The sequence below is a fragment of the Oncorhynchus masou genome, chromosome 8, assembly GCF_036934945.1.
Source record: "Oncorhynchus masou masou isolate Uvic2021 chromosome 8, UVic_Omas_1.1, whole genome shotgun sequence".
Lineage (NCBI taxonomy): Eukaryota > Metazoa > Chordata > Actinopteri > Salmoniformes > Salmonidae > Oncorhynchus > Oncorhynchus masou.
This window is the reverse complement of record NC_088219.1, coordinates 39,744,152-39,766,605: the sequence shown is the minus strand read 5'-3', so window position 1 is coordinate 39,766,605 and position 22,454 is coordinate 39,744,152. Positions and strand designations below refer to the sequence as shown.

Sequence of the window (22,454 nt, the reverse complement as noted above, 5' to 3'; positions counted from 1 at the left end):
GAAGGGCATTCTATGCCATCAAAAGGAACATAAATTTCAACATACCAATTAGGATTTGGCTAAAAATACTTGAATCAGTCATAGAGCCCATTGCCCTTTATGGTTGTGAGGTCTGGGGTCCGCTCACCAACCAAGAATTCACAAAATGGGACAAACACCAAATTGAGACTCTGCACGCAGAATTCTGCAAAAATATCCTCCGTGTACAACGTAGAACACCAAATAATGCATGCAGAGCAGAATTAGGCCGATACCCACTAATTATCAAAATCCAGAAAAGAGCTGTTAAATTCTATAACCACCTAAAAGGAAGCGATTCCCAAACCTTCCACAACAAAGCCATCACCTACAGAGAGATGAACCTGGAGAAGAGTCCCCTAAGCAAGGTCCTGGGGCTCTGTTCACGAACACACCCTACAGAGCCCCATGACAGCAGCACAATTAGACCCAACCAAATCATGAGAAAACAAAAAGATAATTACTTGACACATTGGAAAGAATTAACAAAAAAACAGAGCAAACTAGAATGCTATTTGGCCCTACACAGAGAGTACACAGCGGCAGAATACCTGACCACTGTGACTGACCCAAAATTAAGGAAAGCTTTGACTATGTATAGACTCAGCGAGCATAGCCTTGCTATTGAGAAAGGCTGCCGTAGGCAGACATGGCTCACTGCCCACAAAATGAGGTGGAAACTGAGCTGCACTTCCTAACCTCCTGCCCAATGTATGACCATATTAGAGAGACATATTTCCCTCAGATTACACAGATCCACAAAGAATTCGAAAACAAATCCAATTTTGAAAAACTCCCATATCTACTGGGTGAAATTCCACAGTGTGCCATCAGAGCAGCAAGATTTGTGACCTGTTGCCACGAGAAAAGGGCAACCAGTGAAGAACACGCACCATTGTAAATACAACCCATATCTATGCTTATTTATTTTATCTTGTGTCCTTTACCATTTGTACATTGTAAAAACACTGTATATATATTATACATACATATATAATATGACATTTGTAATGTCTTTATTGTTTTGAAACTTCTGTATGTGTGATGTCTACTGTTAATTTTTATTGTTTATTTCACTTTATATATTATCTACCTTACTTGCTTTGTCAATGTTAACACATGTTACCCATGCCAATAAAGCCCCTTGAATTGAATTGAATTGATTCATCCAATTATGTCAGTCATATTTTTTAAAAACATTTTCTGTAACTTTCTTTCACTTTGAAAATGTGGAGTAGGTTGTGTAGATCTGTAGGGATTTTTTTTAAATTTATTTAATCCCTTTTCAGATTTAAGGGTGTGTAGGCTTTCTATAGGTACTGTGCATACACACTCACACATAATACTCCATAATTAACTCGTCATACATTTTCTATGTATGTTTTGTGTTCGATCTCTGTAGGGAGATGGCGGCAAATTTTTTTTAAAGGATTTCTAAGTAACCCTGCAGAATGGCAGGGTAGTCCTTTGCTGCTGCTGTTGTGGTTGACCATTCCCAGTTCCTTAGCTCAACATCAATCTCTTTCTCTCCCTCTCTTTCTGCAGAAGCATGCACAAGCTCACCCAGTTGGAGAGGCTGGACTTGGGGAGTAACGAGTTCACTGAAGTGGTGAGTGTCTCTCTGTCCTGCCCTCGGCTGAACCTCAGTCCTCTAAAGTCATTGGCTTCCTGAATGGTTGTAAATTAATTGAGCTTTCATTTCTCTCCCTTTCTGTCCCTCTCTCTGTCTCTCGCTCTCCCCACTCTTTCTCTCCATCCACTCTTTGTCTCACTGTCTCTCCCGACTCTCTTTCCCTCTCTTGCCCCTAACCCCAGCCTGAGGTATTGGAGCAGCTCACTGGAATCAAAGAGCTGTGGATGGATGGAAACAGGCTGACGTTCCTACCAGGGGTAAGGTGATAAACTGCCATTCAACTCCCCACAGGCTTATCCTTCCTGTGCACCTTCACACCGTCTGTCCTGTCCTACCTACAGTATGGTGGTAAAACATTCCCCAGAGACACAAACTCAAAACTGTTAAAGCCATATTATTAAAGATCTTTTGCTCCCTGTCCAACGTCATAAGATTCATGTCGCTAATGACGAACCCACAGACCAATTAATCTGTTGGTTCGACGTCATTGTGTGATCCAAACAGTTGTGTTTTGCTGTGGTTCGTCGTCATCAGTGCATGTTGCGTAATGCCTCTCGCTCTTTTTCGCTCATGGAAATGGCCAGCTTGTTTGGTAAATAGGTCATAATTAAAACATTAGCGCGCCGCAAGCATTTCGACAGCAACCCCGTAATCACAGCCTCTCCGTGGATTAGGATTAAAGAATGCCTCATAAACCATGCCTAGGAATGCTGTGATGTACACTGCATTTCACTGCGCTAGTGTTTGTTAGAATGACATTGAAATGACTGTTTAATTAAGAAACCAAACGCTCATCAAAACACGGCAGCCAGACCATTCTTTCTCCTTTCCTTTTGTCTTTCGTTCATTTCCATGAAAGCAGGCTCATATATTAGGTTGTACTTTTGTCGATCTGTTTGTTTGTACGTGTGTGTGTGTGTGTGTGTGTGTGTGTGTGTGTGTGTGTGTGTGTGTGTGTGTGTGTGTGTGTGTGTGTGTGTGTGTGTGTGTGTGTGTGTGTGTGTGTGTGTGTGTGTGTGTGTGTGTGTGTGTGTGTGTGTGTGTGTGTGTGTGTGTGTGTGTGTGTGTGTGTAAACGTTTGACTATACTTCTGAGTACCAGAAGTCCTCACAATAGTAAACCAACAAAAATGATTTGAAGTGAGGACATTTTACTATTTTAGGCTTCAGGGTTCGGGATAATGGGAATCAATATTTGGTCCCCTAAAGTCCCCAAGTATTGTAAGACATAGCTGTGTGTGTGTGTGTGTGTGTACTCACGCATGTTTCTGTTCTCCAGAGGCTGGGCACTCTGAAGCAGCTGTCCTACCTGGACGTGTCCAAGAACAACCTGGAGATGGTGGACGAGCAGATCTGTGGCTGTGAGAGCCTGCAGGACCTGCTGCTCTCTAACAACGCACTCACACAGCTGCCCGGATCCATAGGTGAGTGGCTACACACACAGACTGTATATACCCAAAGACCGAAAGATGGACAAAGACCAACAGATAGACCGGCATGAATACCCAAACAGTGCCCATGTCTTTACCTCACGATAAAGGCTGTATGACGAAGCTTAGTGACCAGACCATGGGGCCTCTGCCATGCCATTGTTGATGTGTGTCTAATGGACGTCATTGGTTGTTATTCTGGGGGGGAAGAGGAATATTGGCTTTAATTGAATCTCATTCTGGAATGAGTGACTCACCTGGATGTGGACTTCCAGAAGCATGATTCTTCACCAAAGCAGTTTTCTGTTCCAGCCGCCATTTTTTAAAATTTATACGGTGATATGGTTTGAGCATTAAATATATGATAACATTTTACGGGGATATGTGTTTATGGCAGCCCTCTTGGAATTTTATGTCTAAGCATTCAGCTCTCATTCTGATGGGAGATCCTTTGCTTTTCCATTAAATAAGATGAAGCAAATGCGTACAGCTGGATTCAGTAAGCAATTTATTAATCCCCAAGCGATGGCCGTAAAGCCAGTTACAGTATTGTTGCTGGTATTAATTATTAATCTGTTGCATTACTGTAATGCATACTCTTTTGGTGATCCAGCTGAGAATCAGAATCAATTTGTGTGTGCACTGTAGCAGTGTGTTGTTACCTAATGTATTATTTTATCTTCATCTCGCTCGTCCTACCGCCCTCTTATTCACTCTCTTACCCCTCTTTTCTCTTTCTACCCTCCCTCCCTCCCTCTTCTCCCTCCTCCGCCTTCCATCCCTCCCTCCCTCCCTCCCTCCCTCTTCTCCCTCCTCCTCCTTCCATCTCTCCCTCCCTCCCTCTCAGGCTCCCTGAAGAAACTAACTGCTCTGAAAGTGGATGAGAACCAGCTCATGTATCTTCCCGACTCTGTCGGAGGGTGAGTACTACTACAGCCATAGTTTTAAAACAACCAGACCAATCCTGATTGGTTCACATTGATCATCATCCAATCATATCACAGAACGCTGCAGTACAGTACACCAATATAGGGCTAGGTTTGATTAATTGACCTTAGCCCTTTGTCCCATCGACCTCATTTTCCACATGTGCCAGATATGAGATGATTCACGGTTGTCAGTGATTGTAGAGGTTGAGGCGTTATGCCCAATGATTTAGGTGATTGAACAAATCCTGACTGCTCAATTGAGGATGGGTGCAACAATGGTAATCCCTGACCCCAGGAACCTCCTAAAACCGTATTGACAGATTAAAGCCACCGTTTAAGTCTGCTTTGCCAATACTCAACTACTTACGACAGGTTGGGCCAGTTGTTGGCAGTCGACTGCTGTTTCCTGGTAACACGGAAGTCAATTCAGGCTGGGACTTGACCAAGTTTAGATTTGACCTCTGTGGAAGAAAAGGAAAAGCCGCACACTCTAATTTACCAACGTAAGACTTGAACTCTGACTACAGACGTGATCATCTGTATGGAGCAACAAAGACAAATTACATTATAATTTTAAACCATCAACATAGTATGTGTGGTAGCCAAATTGCATTTAAAGTTTTTGGCAACTTGGTTTATAATTTTTCAGTATTTTTGACATTTTTCTTTTCTCTTTTTCTCCTTCTGGTCCATTTTTGTTTTTGTTTCCCAACATTGCCAATTAGTATGTTATCTTGTATTTCCTGGTCCGGGATTAGGAAAAGTTTCTTGGCGGGATTATAAATAAGTGATTGCAAGGGGAACCGTGGTTTAATCCCAAACCAGGATTGTAAAGCAAACTGATTAAATGCATTTAATCTTGTATTTAATTCAATTTGCTTTAGATCTTGAGTTGTGTTCGATGTCCTACACTCTTGTTTGTCCCTGGTCTTGACTTCTGAGCAGGGGAATCAGATTCCTCTTTTTACTCGGTTGCTATAGAGCAGGTATTCCTAAACTGAGTTATGTGCAATGCTGTCGGGGGTACGCCAAATACAAATGTGATTCACACAATTATTATTCATTTTTTTTCCTTCACGTTTTCAAACAGTATATTTATTTTTTCCAACGGGGCTATACATTTGGATGAGTTATTTTTCTCGCCTGAGTAGTCTCGTTTCACTGCCCAAAATAAAATGAAACCATCTAGTGTTCAGCGAAGTAACAATACAATGTCAAATACAGGTAGCCTAGTCAAATAATTAACATCCAATCACATGAACCGTTACTCTCTCACGGGAAACCTTCACTCTTGCTCAGACATTCAGAAACAAAACATGACAATTTGTAAAAAATAAGCCACAAGGTTTTCTGAGCGAGAATGAAGACAACTTTCGAGTAGTAAGACATGTATAAAAGCAACAGATACCATTATTAAGAAGGGACTAGAAGCGTCTTTTATGGTGAGCTACCGAGTGGCTAGGACAGGCAAGCCCCATACTATTGTGGAGGACTTCATTCTTCCTGCTGCTGCGGATAGGACAGGCAAGCCCCATACTATTGTGTCTAGGACAGGCAAGCCCCATACTATTGTGTCTAGGACAGGCAAGCCCCATACTATTGTGTCTAGGACAGGCAAGCCCCATACTATTGTGTCTAGGACAGGCAAGCCCCATACTATTGTGTCTAGGACAGGCAAGCCCCATACTATTGTGTCTAGGACAGGCAAGCCCCATACTATTGTGTCTAGGACAGGCAAGCCCCATACTATTGTGTCTAGGACAGGCAAGCCCCATACTATTGTGTCTAGGACAGGCAAGCCCCATACTATTGTGTCTAGGACAGGCAAGCCCCATACTATTGTGTCTAGGACAGGCAAGCCCCATACTATTGTGGCTAGGACAGGCAAGCCCCATACTATTGTGGCTAGGACAGGCAAGCCCCATACTATTGTGTCTAGGACAGGCAAGCCCCATACTATTGTGGAGGACTTCATTCTTCCTGCTGCTGCGGATATGGCTGGGACAATACTGGGGGAAAAGGCCCAAAAAACTATACAGACAATGCCTTCATCAAACAACGTGTTGTGAAACCGCATCAGTGACATGGCAGGAGATGTTTTGAAACCATTACTGCTTCGCATACAAGCCAGTGAATTATATGCATTACAGCTGGGTGACAGACGTGTCGGGCCTGGCACAGCTCCTGGTATACGTCCGTTGCGTTTATGGGGGGTCTATTAAGGAAGACCTCTTCCGCAAACCACTGGAAACCAGGACAACATGAGAGGGTATTTTTTAAGTACTGGACAGTTTTGTGACATCAAATGGACTTTGGTGGTCAAGATGTGTTGTCTGTACTGATGGTGCAAAAGCCATGACAGAGAGACATAGTGGAGTGGTAACGCGCATGCAAGCAGTTACTCAAGCTGACGGACATGTCAAATGTGGTACAGCGAAGCATCTGAGTGAGCTGGGTGCGCAACTATGCAGGTAATTTCCCAAAACAGATGACGCAAAAACAACCGGATTCGTTATCCCTTTCATGCCCTGCCTCAGTCCACTTACTGATATCTGAACAAGAGAGCCTCATCGAAATTGCAACAAGTGGTTCTTTGAAAATGGAATTTAATTAGAAGTCACTGCCTGATTTCTGGATGGGGCTGCGCTCTGAGTTTCTTGGCAAATCGCGCTGTTAAGATACTGATGCCCTTTGCAACCACGTACCTATGTGAGAGTGGATTCTCAGCCATCACTAGCATGAAAACTAAATACAGGCACAGACTGTGTGGAAAATGATTTAAGACAGACTCTCTCCAATTTAACCCAACATTGCAGAGTTATGTGCATCCTTTCAAGCACATCCTTCTCATTAACCTGTGGGGAGTTATTCACCATTATAGATGAACAAATAAGGTTTTATATGTAAAATGGCTAAATAAAGTGCAAAATTATTGGTTATTATTATTTGTGCCCTGGTCCTATAAGAGCTCTTTGTCACTTCCCACAGGCCGGGTTGTGACCAAAACTCACACTGATTCTTATGTTTTAATAAATGTATAGTGTGTGTGTGTGGCAGGCTTACAATGATGGCAAAAAAAAAACATTTGAGAGTGACCATGGTGCTAGTGGGGGTACGCAGCTGGAGATTTAAAGTTTTAAAGTTCAGGACTATAAAAAGTTTGGGAACCACTGCATAGAGAATATAGGGAATGATAGTACTAGAACACAAGTTGTTCTCCTCTATCAGCTATTTTTATCCCACAGCCTTTGGTGACTGGCCAGCAAGCAGCAAGTCCATCTTACTTTGCCTTTGGAAAAGCATGCATTTACATTTTTCATAGCGCAGAAATCCCCAGCTGCGTACGCAGCCTTTCCTCCTAGCTTCTCTGTTTTCAATAGAACTTTATTGTCTGTTTTTCTGCGAAATGGAGATTTGGAGATTTCTGCCTTTTCCCAACCCATGCATGCGTACACACACACACATACTGAGGCACAGGGTCAGCTGCAGCAGGACACGTACTCAAAGCATGCGCTGACCAGCTGTTCACTGACATTTTCAACCTCTCCCTGACCCAGTCTGTAATACGTTCATGTTTCAAGCAGTCCCCAAGAGCGCCACGGTAACCTGTGTAAATGACTATTGCCCCGTAGCACTCACATCTATAGCCATGAAATGGTTGCAAAGGCTGGTGATGGCTCACATCAACACCATCATCCCAGAGACCCTGGACCCAGTCCAATTAGCATACCGCCCCAACAGATCCACAGATGAAGCAATCTCTATTGCACTCCACACTGCCCTCTCCCACCTAGACAAGAGGAACACCTGTGTGAGAATGCTATTCATTGACTACAGCTCAGTGTTCAACACCATAGTGCCCTCCAAGATCATCACTAAGCTCAGGGCCCTGGGGCTAAACACCTCCATCAGCAACTGGATCCTGGACTTCCTGATGGGCCGCCCCCAGGTGGTGAGGGTATGCAAAAACACATCCGCCACGCTGACCCTCAACACGGGGGGTCGCTCAGGGGTGCATGCTTAGTCCCCCAGGCAAAGGAACTGTACTCCCTGTTCACCTAACACTATTATTAAGTTTCCTGACACGACATGCCGGTGGTAAATCCTCAAAAAGCCTGATCACCGATCGATGATGAAAAAGCGGAGTACATCACTGGGGCTGAGTTCCCTGCCATCGGGACGGCAGTTAGCCTTGTAGTTAGAGCGTTGGGCCAGTAACCGAAAGGTTGCTAGATCGAATCACCGAGCTGTCAAGGTAAAAATCTGGCATTCTGCCCCTGAACAAGGCAGTTAACCCACTGTTTCTAGGCCGTCATTGTAAACGAGAATTTGTTTTTATCTGACTTGCCTAGTTAAATTAAGGTTCAATGTAAAACAATCCATGACCTCTATACCAGACCTCTGTACCAGGAACTCCAGCAACCCAAGTCAGACAGTTCTCTCTGCTGCCTCGTGTGAAGCGGCATAAATACAGCAAGACTTGAACCAACAAGACCCTGAACAGCTTCTACCCACAAGCCGTAAGACTACTAAATAGTTAAACAAATAGCTACCTGGAGTATCTGCATTGACCCGTTTTTTTTTTTACTCATACGCTGCTGCTACTCTTTATCTATCCTGTTGCCTTGTCACTTTACCCCGAGCTACAGTACCAGTCAAAAGTTTGGACACACCTACTCATCCCAGGGTTTTTCATCATTTGTACTATTTTCTACATAGTTAGTTTTACAATGAAATAACACACATGGAGTCATGTAGTGACCAAAAAAGTGTTGAAAAATCTAAATATATTTTATATTCTTCAAAGTAGCCACCCTTTGCCTTGATGACAGCTTTGCACACTCTTGGCAGTTTTGATGTCTTCACTATTATTCTGCAATGTAGAAAATATATATATTTTTAAACTTGAATGAGTAGGTGTGTCCAAGCTTTTGACTGATACTGTGGATGTACATATCTACCTCAATTACCTCGTACCCCTGCACATCGACTCGGCACTGGTACCCCGTGTTTCGGGTTTTCGCCTGCCAAATCAGTTCTGTTATACTCCGACACTATTTTAACAGTTTTGGAACCTTTAGAGTATTTTCTATCCAAATATACCAGTTATATGCATATCCTATCTTCTGGGCCCGAGTAGCAGGCTGTTAATTTGGGCATGCTTTTCATCCAAAATTCCGAATGCTGCCCCCAACCCTAGAGAATGCTGCCCCCAACCCTAGAGAAGTTAAGTAAGCATTTCACTGTTGGTCTACACCTGTTGTTTACGAAGCATATGACAAATACAATTATTTGATTTGATTGCAGCGCCCCTGCAATGCCTTCTGGTCTACAGGTGACCAGGGTTCTAAATTAATATTTTTCATTGGTATCACTGGTGCTCCCAAAATTGCAGTTTGTAGCAAATCTTTATTTTAATTGTTTTGAGATATATGTATATATATATATATATATATATATATATATATATATATGATATCTAGCTACTTTTGAAGAACATGTTGTGCTCTAGAAATTAATATGTAACACTGTAAATACTTCAGTTTATTATAAAAGCTCAAATGTTGATGCGAATACCTGTCATTTATCATTTTACAAAGTCATTTGTGCAATATAAGTTTCTACTTTTTTTTCTTGTGTAAAATCACGATTTTTGTTAGCGGCATGCAAGTAGTTTTAGAATGGCCCACGACATGGTTTATGAATGTAAAATGTGGTTTTTATAGGAAGGTTTTTATTTGTTAATATGGATCCGATCCTTTGCCCTGTTTGGGCTAGAAGCCAGCTGTTTTCGCTGGAGTCATGGTGCAACCATGACGCTAACGAGTCTGCACTTTTTTTTCCTTTAGGGCACTCGGAAACAATGGCACAGTGTAGCCGTATCATTACAACAATTATTTTCTGAGAGATATTCTTCTGGGTGCACAGTGTTCCCAAAATGAAACTGCTGGTCGCATGGCAACGTTTTTGGTCGCATATGCTTACTCTGTCTTTATCTAATGTAGCTTGCGTATAATAAGCGTCTGAAACGATATCCCCCCACACACACACACACACACACACACACACACACACACACTGGTCTTGACGAGAAGGAAACAAAAACTTTCGGGGTTCTCTTCTGCACTGTTCATCCAATCCAGTAAATGTGGAGGAGGAGTTAAGGTTGATTGTCGTCTTGATAACGTCCACCTCTAGTGACTCCCCATCCCGCATGCGGGAGCGTAATCATCGCCTGACACTAATTAGCATAGCGCAATGGACATAAATATCCCTAGAAAAATATTCCTATTCATGAAAATCACAAATGAAATATATTGAGACACAGCTTAGCCTTTTGTTAATCACCCTGTCATCTCAGATTTTCAAAATATGCTTTACAGCCAAGGCTAGACAAGCATTTGTGTAAGTTTATCGATAGCCTAGCATAGCATTTTGTCCAGCTAACAGCAGGTGACTTGGTCACGGAAATCAGAAAAACAATCAAATTAAATCGTTTACCTTTGATGAGCTTTGGATGTTTTCACTCACGAGACTCTCAGTTAGATGGCAAATGTTCCTTTTTTCCAAAAATATTATTTTTGTAGGCAAAATAGCTCCGTTTGTTCTTCAGGTTTGGTTGAGAAATTGCCCGGAAATTGCAGTCACGAAAACGGCGAAAAATATTCCAAATTAGCTCCATAATATCGACAGAAACATGGCAAACGTTGTTTATAATCAATCCTCAAGGTGATTTTCAAATATCTATTCGATAATATATCCATCGGGACAATTCGTTTTTCAGTAGGACCGATTGGAGTAATGGCTACCTCTGTATTTTACGCGAGAATCTCTCTGGGAACATCAGGTGACCACTTGCTCAATGTAGCCTCTTACGGGTATTCTTCAACATAAATGCATAAAACTACGTCACAATGCTGTAGACACCTTGGGGAATACGGAGAAAGAGTAATCTGGTTGATAGCCCATTCACTGCTCAATAGGGACACATTGGAACGCAGCGCTTTCAAAACAGGAGGCACTTCCGGATTGGATTTTTCTCAGGCTTTCGCCTGCAACATCAGTTCTGTTATACTCACAGACAATAACCGGAACATCCGGTTGTTGGGACCTCAGCGGAGGCAACTCTGGCTCAACTCCAGCTTAAATTTCACGTGAAACATCTATCTGCAGACGCAGTATGTCTTTTTTGTATTAATGCTGGAATAAAAGCACCATATATATTTTTTGTGTGCTAGCTTGTATGCTTGCATGAGAAACCAGATACAGTATGGAAGAGTTTTGGATATAGAGTAACCTCTTCTCCAGCGAGTCTTCCAGTCACAGAATAATCGTTCACTCTTTTTTTCATGAAGGGTCATATGCCGTGTAGTGCAGTCCTAGGTAGTTATGGTAGCTGAGTCAGTCAGAAATAGAACATTTGACGGGGGATAAAGATTCCAAGGACTGTTGGATAGTTCGAGCAGGAAAAATACAGTTTTATAGGACTTCCCTCACTATGGTATAAAGCTGTCTCCTGTCCCTCATGATAAAATGCCTCTAGAATGAATAAATCAACCAAAGCCCTCTCCACACTAAACACCTATTTTCTATTCTCCTCTTCCTCTGCCTGTCCTCTTCCTTTCCCTCTGTTTCTTCTTCCTCCTCTTGTTCCACCTCGGTAGGCTGGCAGCCCTGGATGAGCTGGACTGTAGTTTTAACGAGATTGAGGCTCTGCCCTCCTCCATCGGACAGTGTGTCAGCATACGCACCTTCGCTGCTGACCACAACTTCCTCACACAGCTTCCCCCAGAGGTGAGCATTGGAGTCCCACTCAGTGTGTTAACGAGTGTCGTTTTGTGTTATTATGTGCACGCTGTGCTGTGTGCTTATGTACAAAATATCAATTGTGTGTGTTTCACATCAACTCATCGTGTCCGGCCCCAGCTGTGTGCTGATGTCCTATCCCTTTGTCCTATCCCTCTTATCTGCACATCACTCAGATGGGCAGCTGGAAGAGTGCCACTGTGTTGTTCCTGCACTCCAACAAGCTGGAGTCTCTGCCCGAGGAGATGGGAGACATGACCAAGCTCAAGGTCATCAACCTCAGTGACAACAAGTGAGTCTAGCCTCCCGTCTCTACTCCTCCCGTCTCAGCCGGGTGGCAGTCCAGTCAGATTGTTGATGCATTCTGGAAAGCAGCCAGCACCAGTGTTGATGGGGCCTCTTTTATTGAGAAAGTCTGTCATTCTTCATCACACAGTCTTATCCAGGTTCGGCGCAACTCTCCCATGTCACATCCCCCCTGTACTCCTGTTTGGGCCCTCGTCACCACCACCTCAACCCGCAACACTCCTTATCCCAGCTAAGATGGGGGAACGTTAATCACATAAAACATGGATTACAAATGAGTATAGGCATTGTTGAAAATATGACTGCAGTGCAAATGAATCTGTAGTACTAGTGGGGAGGAGGCAGCACATTTATCAGGGTTGAATGGAGAGTCACAGACGCTGCAGGAGAGGCTATGCATATGCTCTAAACCCCCCTCCCCCAGGGAGGCGTCACACATTTCCACACACAGTATTTACTTTACTTAGCCTGGTTCACATGCAGCTGAAATGGAGATGTTTATGAATAAAACAAATAGTTGAACATCCATATGTGTTACCATGGCAATAGGCCAAGCTTCACAGCATCACGTTAACCCAATCTTTAATCCGTGGAACTTGACGACACAATGTATTACGGCAACTTTCGCTGTGAACATCACTCAAATCAATTTGATCTCCTCTAACTTTTCCCATTGGTTCTGGGGTTCTCAGAGGGTTTTCATTGGAGCACTCGGAACAGTCGAAACACCAGTTTAACGCAGTAGTTAAAATGGATACCGGTCTACCAGCTGCTCCCTTTATTGTGCAAAGCCACTCTACTGTTGCCACATGGTGCCTTGTAAAACATGTCCATCCAGCTTATTGGAACCAGCGCTGGCACCAGAGCAATCTCTCTCTGCTGCGTCCGCCACCAAAGTGGATTATATAAGGCGCTGAAGAAACACACGCGCTGTGTGTGTGTGTGTGTGTGTGTGTGTGTGTGTGTGTGTGTGTGTGTGTGTGTGTCAACAATGGAGAAAAAAAATAATCCGAATGCATTCCCCCACTTTGCACACGCTTACCCAAACTCCCGGAGACCCTGGAAGTAAATCATTGGTGAATAATGATACAGGAGTTAAAGCCTTGAACCAGGAAGGTAACGTTTGGACCAGGAAGATTGAGTGGATTGATTTCAGACACTCACAAAACCTCCATCAGGAAGGAATAGGGGTTATTTCCAGGTGTTTTTCCAGGCATGGACACAGGCAAACTAGCCGCTCCAGTCCTCTCACTGCCAGCAGCACTAAATAGATTTTACCATGACTCAGCAGGAACCCTGTAACCTGCTGTAAATGAGTTCCTATCCTCCAGTTTTTACAGCGAGAAAGAGATCTGTTCATTACCCCGGGACCACTTATTTCTCATTCCCACTTTGGCCTTGGAGACACATTTGACACAGCACCTGTTTCCTACCTGTTCAAGATGTAATCAAATCAAGCTTTATTTATACAGCATATTTCAGACATGGAATGCGACTCGATGTGCTTCACAGGAAGAAACAAATAAAAATCTAACTGGAATTTTTTTGCGACACAACAAACATAAGAGGATAGTCTATCCGATTCTCTGTGCACTTTAAAAAGTTATCCTGTAGGCGTTAGACAATAGCACTTAAAGATTTGGGGCATTATTAATATCGGACAGCAGTATCTGTACAATTAAGTGTGGTTTAAGTTAGTTGTTATGGATGCGTAATATTACAGCCTATTCTCTAACTAGTGCTTTTCGTTGCCAGTTGATATCTGTCTCATCTTTCTCAGGTCGGTAATGTGCAGGGTGACTTTAACTGTAAATAATTGTCTCCAGGTTGAGGAATCTTCCCTACAGCTTCACCAAGCTCAACCAGATGACTGCTATGTGGCTGTCTGAGAACCAGGTGTGTACACAGCCTCTTGGCTTTCACCTCAACTAAGGGGCTTTCAGTGCTTTGTACTGTATTCCATATAGGCTTATTTCTTTACTCGTGGGGAAATCTCTGTTCATTGTTTGTATGGACCGTCAAGGTGCTTGTTGTATGACCCTGTTGTTTCAAAAGCCTCCCTGCAGTGTCATGAGAATTGTAATCTGTAATTGAATGACACCCACACACACGTGGTCTCTGAGATGTTCTGAAACGTGTGGGAGCCAGTGCACTTCCATGTCGCTCTACTTCTCAAACGGCGTAATAAAACATGTCAAACCCCTACAGTAACTCCAGATACCACGCCATGGCATATTTAATCTTGTGACTATTTACGCCTAAAAATCAGCCAATGCTGACAGAGGCATCGATAGCTTTACCCACTGTTACCTCACACACAATGGTGGTCATTGTGGAAAGCATGGGGATTGGTGGTCATTTTCTGGGGCAAGAAAACGAGCGACCCAAGTATAGTGGTGCAACCCGACAGCTCCCGACAGCCAGCCATGGACTAATCCCGTTGGACACAGTACAACCCGCCAAAAACTCAGATTAAACGTAATAAAACACTTCCATGGCGTCTAATCCTGCAGACACACCATATGGCACAGAGGGCCTTTCTCCAAAGCTGAAAACTAAAAGCCGCTGACAGTTCGCTGTGCTGAGAACATTTGACCAGAGAGGGAGAAGCGCTCTCTAAAACAAAACAAGCATGTTTTTAGGATTTCTTGCAAATGTATTAAAAATTCACAACAGAACTTATTTACCGAAATTTTCAGACCCTTTGCTATGAGACTTTAAATTGAGCTCAGCTGCATCCTGTTTCCTTTGATCATCCTTGAGATGTTTCTACAACTTGATTGGAGTCCTCCTGTGGTAAATTAAATTGATTGGACATGTTTTGGAAAGGCACACACCTGTCTATGTAAGGTCCCACAGTTGACAGCTCATGCATGTCAGAGCAAAAACCAAGCCATGAGGTTGAAGGAATTGTCTGTAGAGCTCCGAGACAGGATTGTGCTGAGGCCCAGATCTGGGGAAGAGTACCAAAACATTTCTGCAGCATTGAAGTTCTCCAAGAACATAGTGGCCTCCATCATTCTTAAATGGAAGAAGTTTGGAACCACGGCCAAACTGAGCAATCTGGGGAGAGGGGACTTGGTCAGGGAGGTGACCAAGAACCCGATGGTCATTCTGACAGAGCTCCAGAGTTTCTCTGTAGAGTTTGTTGTCCTTCTGGAAGGTTCTCCCATCTCTGCAACACTCCACCAATCAGGCATTTATGGCAGTGGCCAGATGGAAGCCACTCCTCAATAAAAGGCACATGACAGCCCGCTTGGTGTTTGCCAAAAGGTCCCTGAAGACTCTGACCATGAGAAACTAGATTCTGAACTAAATGTTTTTTTAAATACTTTGCTGCAATGACACACTTAGTTATCTAGCCACCTTGCATGTGCGTCTAGAAAGTACACCATCATGCTTTTGGGATACTTGTCTTTCAGATTCCACAATGATTCTTTAGTTGTGGACACTACATCACCACACTCTCTCTTGCTCTTGGTCCTCAAGTCACCTTGATTTAGCGCCTGTGTTTTTTAAAATCAGTTTCGTTATGAAAATATTTATTAACTCCATGACAATAGCTAAAGCAAGGGGCTATAGCAGCACACAAGTAGACTACAAATGCATGCTGGTTCGGGCATGCCCTGAGCTCGTGAAGGGAGCGCTACTGGAGCGAAATTGGAGAGGGCGAGAAGGCCGAAACTCCAGCCTTTGGGAGTCTCGCTTCACGCTCCAGTCAAATTGGGAACGCTCCGCTCCAGCTCCTCTCACATACTGCGGAGACATGAGCGTCTCGTCATTAGATACACATCTCTGGTGTAAATGGGAAGGCACAAACAGCACAGAAGGAGCGAAGGAGACAAGACCAAAAAGACAACACGAGAATTAGCGGACTCAAAGGCACATAAAAACAAAAAGATTACTTGATTCTTGCGATACAGGCATTTGGAAAATCACGTAAAAACATACATTCAAATAAATGTTATATATTGCCCAGCCCTCCTACTGCCACACTAGATCTCCTTGAAAGAAATACAGCTCTGATCATCTCCTAATGTTACTGTCCAAAGGCTTTAGTAGGTTTGGAAACAAACCAAATTAAATGGATGAATTCCACCAGTGAATGTTTGTTACTAGTTACCACAGCCACAAAATCATACATTCCGCCTATTTCTAACAAGTTCTCTTAAATTGTGATTTTAAACCTAACCTTAACCACACTGATAATTGTATGCCTAACCTTAAATGAAGACCAAAAATGCAAACGATTGTTTTTACTTTGTGGCTGTGGTAACTTGTGACAACCCCAGTGAATACATATTCAGAAAAGATTCCTAATGACTGTCTTCTCCCTTGCTTATTTGACAAACTATTACTTGGCAAGAAATGGCATTTTCCTGACAGTTTTCATAAGCCATAAGGATGTTCAACATTTACAACATTTACATATTGTCTCTTTCCCCTCCCCCCACAGTCGAAGCCCCTCATCCCTCTGCAGAAGGAGGAGGATCAAGAAACCCACAAGACAGTTCTCACCAACTACATGTTCCCCCAGCAGACCAGGACAGAGGACTGTGAGTACTAGACAACCAAGTCTTAGACTAATACTAAGGCCTACTATCTGTGGGGTAGGCTCTGTTCACTTTTACAATACATCCCCCCCAAAAAAAAAAATATTAAGGGAGCCCCCTTTACAAGCTCGATCGAGGCTATATCTGATTTTCAGCACCGCGAATATCAGTCGGATCAAATCACCACAGAATCTGACACAGCAGCTGTCTCGTCAAGTTTCAGGGAAAATTGAATCTCGTGAAAATATTGTAAATATGCTGCAGGAGAGATGTTACTTTTTGATTTATAAACCTACCGACGAAGAAATCACGAACCCATCCCCTAAAGTGACTCTTTACACTCTATTGAAAAGATGTTATTGTCTCCTTATTGTCTTCTCAGAAAATCAGCCTTCTCTGTGTTGTTCTTGCCATCCTCCATTGTCTAACACCTCTGGGTAGGTTCTGGTGTGGTAACATCCTGAAGGTTAACTCAACAGTAATGCTATTGGTCAACAACTCAAATTTGGAATCGAAGCAACTTTATCAAGTGGTCTTGGATACATTGTCCCTTTGTTCCTGACCTGGTTGAGAGAATGCCAAGAGTGTGCAAAGCTGTCATCAAGGCAAAGGGTGGCTACTTTGCAGAATTATCAAATATATTTTGATTTGGTAAACACTTTTTTTGGTTACAACATCATTCTTTATGTGTTATTTCATAGTTTGTCATCTTCACTATTATTCTGCAATGTATAAAATAGTAAAAAATAAGAAAAACCATTGAATGTGTAGGTGTGTTCAAATGTTTGACTGGTACAGTGTGTGTATATGTATGTATGTGTGTGTGTGTATGTGTATATATATGTATATATTAAATCTATAAATAGCCAGGGAATTGCAAGGTGGTTGATGCGCATGCGGCTCGAGCAGCGTGTTGCCAACCTAGACTAATACTAAAAAGATCTGCTGTAGGCTCGGTCCTTTTCAAGCATCTCGACAATGCATCTCTCCTCGAGGTAATCACGGATCTATATAGTATGTGTTTAGATACACGAATGCCACTTTTCCCTTCCGAATACGTTCATCAATCGAATACGTTCACCATCGATGTCAGTCACGGCCTACTCTGAGGAGGACCGTGTAGAAACACTATCCGTTACCCCTTCCTCTCTGCACCTGTTACCTGGGGCCACTACCTGTTACCCGGGGCACTACCTGTTACCCGGGGCACTACCTGTTACCCGGGGCACTACCTGTTACCCGGGGCACTACCTGTTACCCGGGGCACTACCTGTTACCCGGGGCACTACCTGTTACCCGGGGCACTAGGTGTACTGCTACTCTGAGGAGGAGGAGGAGGACCGTGTAGAAACACTATCCGTTACCCCTCCCTCTCTGCACCTGTTACCTGGGGCACTACCTGTTACCTGGGGCACTACCTGTTACATCAGTTAGCCAGCCTGCTCTCTCTGACCTCCTGTTGGTCGAGGATACTACAGGTTAGATATAAAAAAAAATAGCTTTAGCTGATTTAGCTTGACATTTTGAATGGGGCTGGGTGAACGAGGCTTGTACTTTTGGGACAGTTCCATTTGTTTCCTTGCGCCATGCAAGCTGGATCAAGTGCAAAGAGAAGCAAAAACATAGTGACTTTCTCACCTATGACTCTTTTTTTTTATAGTGAACAAGCCGAATCGGTGTTCAGGAGAGCCACAGGTGCTTGCCCTTGGAGGGGAACTAGTGAATCCGTTATCAGTGCACTGCTTTTGCGTTACAATTTGTTTTTGTGGCACCCGCCAGATCTACTCAGCCCGTTAATTGGAATGACCAGGGGTTGTCAAAAGTGTTGTGGAAGCCGCATAAGAAAGCCGAGCCCTTTTCAAGCGCAATAGCGGCAATTTCATGTTTTCTGCGCCACAAATAGCAGTCGGATCAAATTAACATGAAGCCTGACACAGCGGCTATCTGGTGAAGTTGCAGGGAAAATTAAATCTCGTGAAAATATGCTACATGTTATGTTACTTTTGGATTTAAAAACCTACCACTGAAGGAAATATTGTATTCAACGGTGAAATGCTTACTTACATGCCCTTAACCAACAATGCAGTTTTAAGAAAATACCAAAATAAAAAAAGTAAATAACAATAGCGAGGCTATGTACAGGGGGCACTGGTGTTGAGGTAATTAAGGTAATATGTACATGAGTTATTAAAGTGACTATACATAGATAATAACAGAGTATCAGCAGTGTAGAAAGTCTGGGTAGCCATTTGATTAGATGTTCAGGAGTCTTATGGCTTGGGGGGGTAAAGCTGTTTAGAATCCTCTTGGTACCTACAACTGGCGTTCCGGTACCGATTACCGTGCGGTAGCAGAGAGAACCATCTCTGACTAGGGTGGCTGGAGTCTTTGACAATTTTTAGGGCCTTCCTCTGACACCGCCTGGTTCCTAGATGGGTCCTAGATGGCAGGAAGCTTGGCCCCGGTGATGTACTGAGCTGTACTCGCTACTTTTTGTAGCTCCCATTGTTTGCCTAGACAGATGTAAATCTCCAAAATTGAAACTAAGTAGATTCTGGAGGAAGAGAGACTAAAACGTCTTAATCTGTTTCCTAGCAACACTACTTTTGTACTAGTCTGAAGTGGAATCTTTGCTTCGAACGCAGCCCAGGCGTAGAGAAAACTGGTCCCGAAACATGACTGGGCTAAGCTGTCAAAAACAAACAGAATTCCCACCAGTTTTGTCAACACTATGAATTTACCTCACACACACATTTTTGTGGCTATCAAGTGATATTGATACCGCATACCATGTGGTTTCGGGGGGGGGGAACTGAAAACCTACTCTAGGCAAGGGACAATGTTTTAATTAGTGGTACATAACTGCTAAGGTTTCTTATTTTATTCAATTATTTTATCTCTAGATGTATGTTTAACACACGTCATTGGAATTCTGTATAAAGGTTGACGTTTGGTTCTTTCTCCTCCCCAGACATCCCCAGCTCTGACAGCGAGAGCTTTAACCCCTCCCTGTGGGAGGAGCAGAGGAAGCAGCGGGCCCAGGTGGCCTTCGAGTGTGACGAGGACAAGGATGAGAGGGAGACGCCTCCACGGGTCAGTACCCCACACACATGCATAGACACAAACAAACACATACACAAGCACACACCCTTGTGTACGCACACAGCCAAGAAAAACAAACTCTCTTAACTTGCTGTGCTATAGATTGTAGCTCGCGCGGATGTCAAACTGAGGGTGACACTATGCAAATGCGAGCTAATGAAAGGAGATGACAAACGATGTCCATTTGGCCCCGTTGAGAGCCAGGGTCAAATAACGCTGCTCTGTACTCTCATTGCTTTTGCACATTACACAGTTCTCATTACTAAGTTGTTAAGGCTGTTAAAACACTGGAGCAAGGGTTACAAATGGGCTTTCTGGCACAAAAGCAAGCTTTTTTTCAATCTCCTCTTCTTATAATGGAAAATCTAGGATGTGTACCAACTGGCACCCTATTCCCAATTTAGTGCACAGTATTTGACCAGAATCCATAGGGCTCTGGTCAAAAGTAGTGCACTGCATAGGGTAATAGGGTGCGATTTGGCACGCAGCCTAGATTTGTTAGTCATCTTGTGCTTCAAGCTACAACCCATAAAAGATTGGCCTTTCCCTTTGTCCCTTGTATTCAAGAGAGATGTGTGTGCCTGCACCCAAGTTCTACAGAATTTCCATTTAGTAGTTTGGTGTCTACCGTTTCGTTGTGAAATGGAAGCTGCCTGAAGCTCATGGTGCGGTGGTTCTGAATCATTTCCTTCCCACCAATTGTGCCGTCTCACACCGTCTCCCACTGGCACAATATGGCCGCCTGGCTGCAGTGTCTCTCCAACAGACTGAGGGGGCTGGCCTGCCAGGAAGAGGCACACCGCCTTTCAAACGGTCAGTCTGACTGAGGAGCGGTGGCGTCACCTCCGCTTGGCAGGCTAACCCAACTCCCCCTCCCTACCGACCTCCTACCCCGTGGTTGAGGGACCTTCTGTGATCACTGGTTTTAATGCGCGTGTCGCGCTCTCTCTCTCCACTATGTGCACGTGTGTGTGTGTGACGCATGTGTGTGTGTGTTTCCAGGAGGGCAACCTGAAGCGCTACCCGACACCATACCCAGACGAGCTGAAGAACATGGTGAAGACGGCCCAGTCAGTCGCCCACAGGCTGAAGGAGGACGGGTCAGGCAACGAGTCAGGGAAGGATGCCAGACCTAGCGAGCGTAACCATGTGGGAGTGCAGGACGTGGGAGTCAAGGTTGGCCTCCATCTGAGCTCTGTTGTCTGGAAACACTGGCAGACATGCAAACTGCACGTACACACACACACACACACGCGCTGTCTAGTCTAGTTTCTAGTCTTCTGCTTTCCGTAAATACAACAAACAACTTGAATAAGGTGTATTGCAGGGATCAACTAGATTCAGCTGCGGGACCATTTTTTAAAAATAAAATCACCCGCGAGCCTCCAGTTGAGGAACCCTGTGGTGTTGTATTGGACGATTGCATGAGAGAAAATAAAGACTGCTCCACATGTCCACAAGTATTTGCAAATATTTTCATTTGATTTGATATGTTAAACATAATATATTGGAAATGAGTGGAATTACAATCAGCCGTAATAAACCTGAGATCAACAGGCGAATGTGTGTTAAATGGGGTTTTAACCAGGTGATTGAGGCTCCCTGTGCCAACGGCAAGCCAGTGGAGATGGAGCCCAAAGCGCCTGTCTGTGTCCAGGACTCCACGGCACCCCTGGAGACCTCTGAATCCTACAACTCCCAGAAGACCTCTCTCCGAACCTCCGACAACACCAGGACCATGAACCATGAGGACACCCTGGAGGTACGCTACTACGGAAACATGCTACACACCTCGTTGGCCATACACATTATGACCCTGATTTGTGATTTAAAAAATAATAATAAATAAATGTGTGTGTGTCAAGTCTTTTTCTCTGCAGGACTCCGAGGAGCTTTCGTCTGAGGAGGAGGAGATGAAGATGGCGGAGATGAGACCTCCTCTGATCGAGATCACCATCAACCAGCCCAAAGTGGTGGCCCTAAGTAAGAACAAAAAAGGTACCACACAGACCAGCGGCTCCTTGCGGGATTCACCACCACTAGAAGTAGTACATGGCTCGAACGCTGGTACTTAACTCAAGTTAGGGTTTGTCCATATGTAACAAAGTTGTTACTTATGGACAAATCCTAATTTGAGTGAAGTAGTTCTATTGAGTTCTATAGTATTGACACGTTTGTTACATCATGGGGACACCGCTTGGTAGTACACCCTCCCGAAATTGTCGTAAAGCCCGTCAGAACAATGTGTACACGCTGACCGAGTTCTCCTCTCTTCGTCTGACAGATGAGGGTAAAGACGCTGACTCGTTGCTGGACGAGACGGTGGCCAACAGCAATCAGAACAACAGCAACTGTTCGTCCCCGTCGCGCATGTCGGACTCTGTGTCTCTGACCACGGACAGCAGCCAGGACAACTCCCTGTGCACCCCCGAGAGAGAGGCCAAGATGCCCTTCCTACCCAAAAGCAGGTGGGCGCAGTATGGTTGCTCTCTAGGTTTCTTGAGGATGGAGGTGGTGATTTCCTTGCTATTAGGTGTGCTCACACTCAATGTAAATAAGCCGGTGGGATTTCCTAGTCATTGGGATGTAGGCCGGGGTTCCTGCTAAGCTGCGTGGTAGTCTGTTTGTTTCCTTATTTATTTTGTATTTATTTTTTTATTTGACCTTTTATTGAACAT

General features: G+C 43.9%; 1 protein-coding gene across 5 annotated transcripts in view; it reads left to right on the top strand.

Moving 5' to 3' along the window:
• Positions 1 to 22,454, top strand: part of LOC135544658 (erbin-like) — a 119,872-nt gene that overhangs the window by 83,035 nt on the left and 14,383 nt on the right. For 4 of the 5 annotated variants that reach the window (XM_064972442.1, XM_064972445.1, XM_064972444.1 and 1 more), the window contains 13 exons: positions 1,564 to 1,627; positions 1,834 to 1,908; positions 2,930 to 3,074; positions 3,928 to 4,000; positions 11,674 to 11,803; positions 11,992 to 12,107; positions 13,948 to 14,017; positions 16,578 to 16,677; positions 19,646 to 19,767; positions 20,779 to 20,952; positions 21,365 to 21,538; positions 21,642 to 21,774; positions 22,061 to 22,244. In XM_064972442.1, the coding sequence (XP_064828514.1) occupies positions 1,564 to 1,627; positions 1,834 to 1,908; positions 2,930 to 3,074; positions 3,928 to 4,000; positions 11,674 to 11,803; positions 11,992 to 12,107; positions 13,948 to 14,017; positions 16,578 to 16,677; positions 19,646 to 19,767; positions 20,779 to 20,952; positions 21,365 to 21,538; positions 21,642 to 21,774; positions 22,061 to 22,244 (1,560 nt within the window). The remainder of the gene's footprint in view (positions 1 to 1,563; positions 1,628 to 1,833; positions 1,909 to 2,929; positions 3,075 to 3,927; positions 4,001 to 11,673; positions 11,804 to 11,991; positions 12,108 to 13,947; positions 14,018 to 16,577; positions 16,678 to 19,645; positions 19,768 to 20,778; positions 20,953 to 21,364; positions 21,539 to 21,641; positions 21,775 to 22,060; positions 22,245 to 22,454) is intronic. The other variant, XM_064972443.1, reaches the window with a different exon arrangement.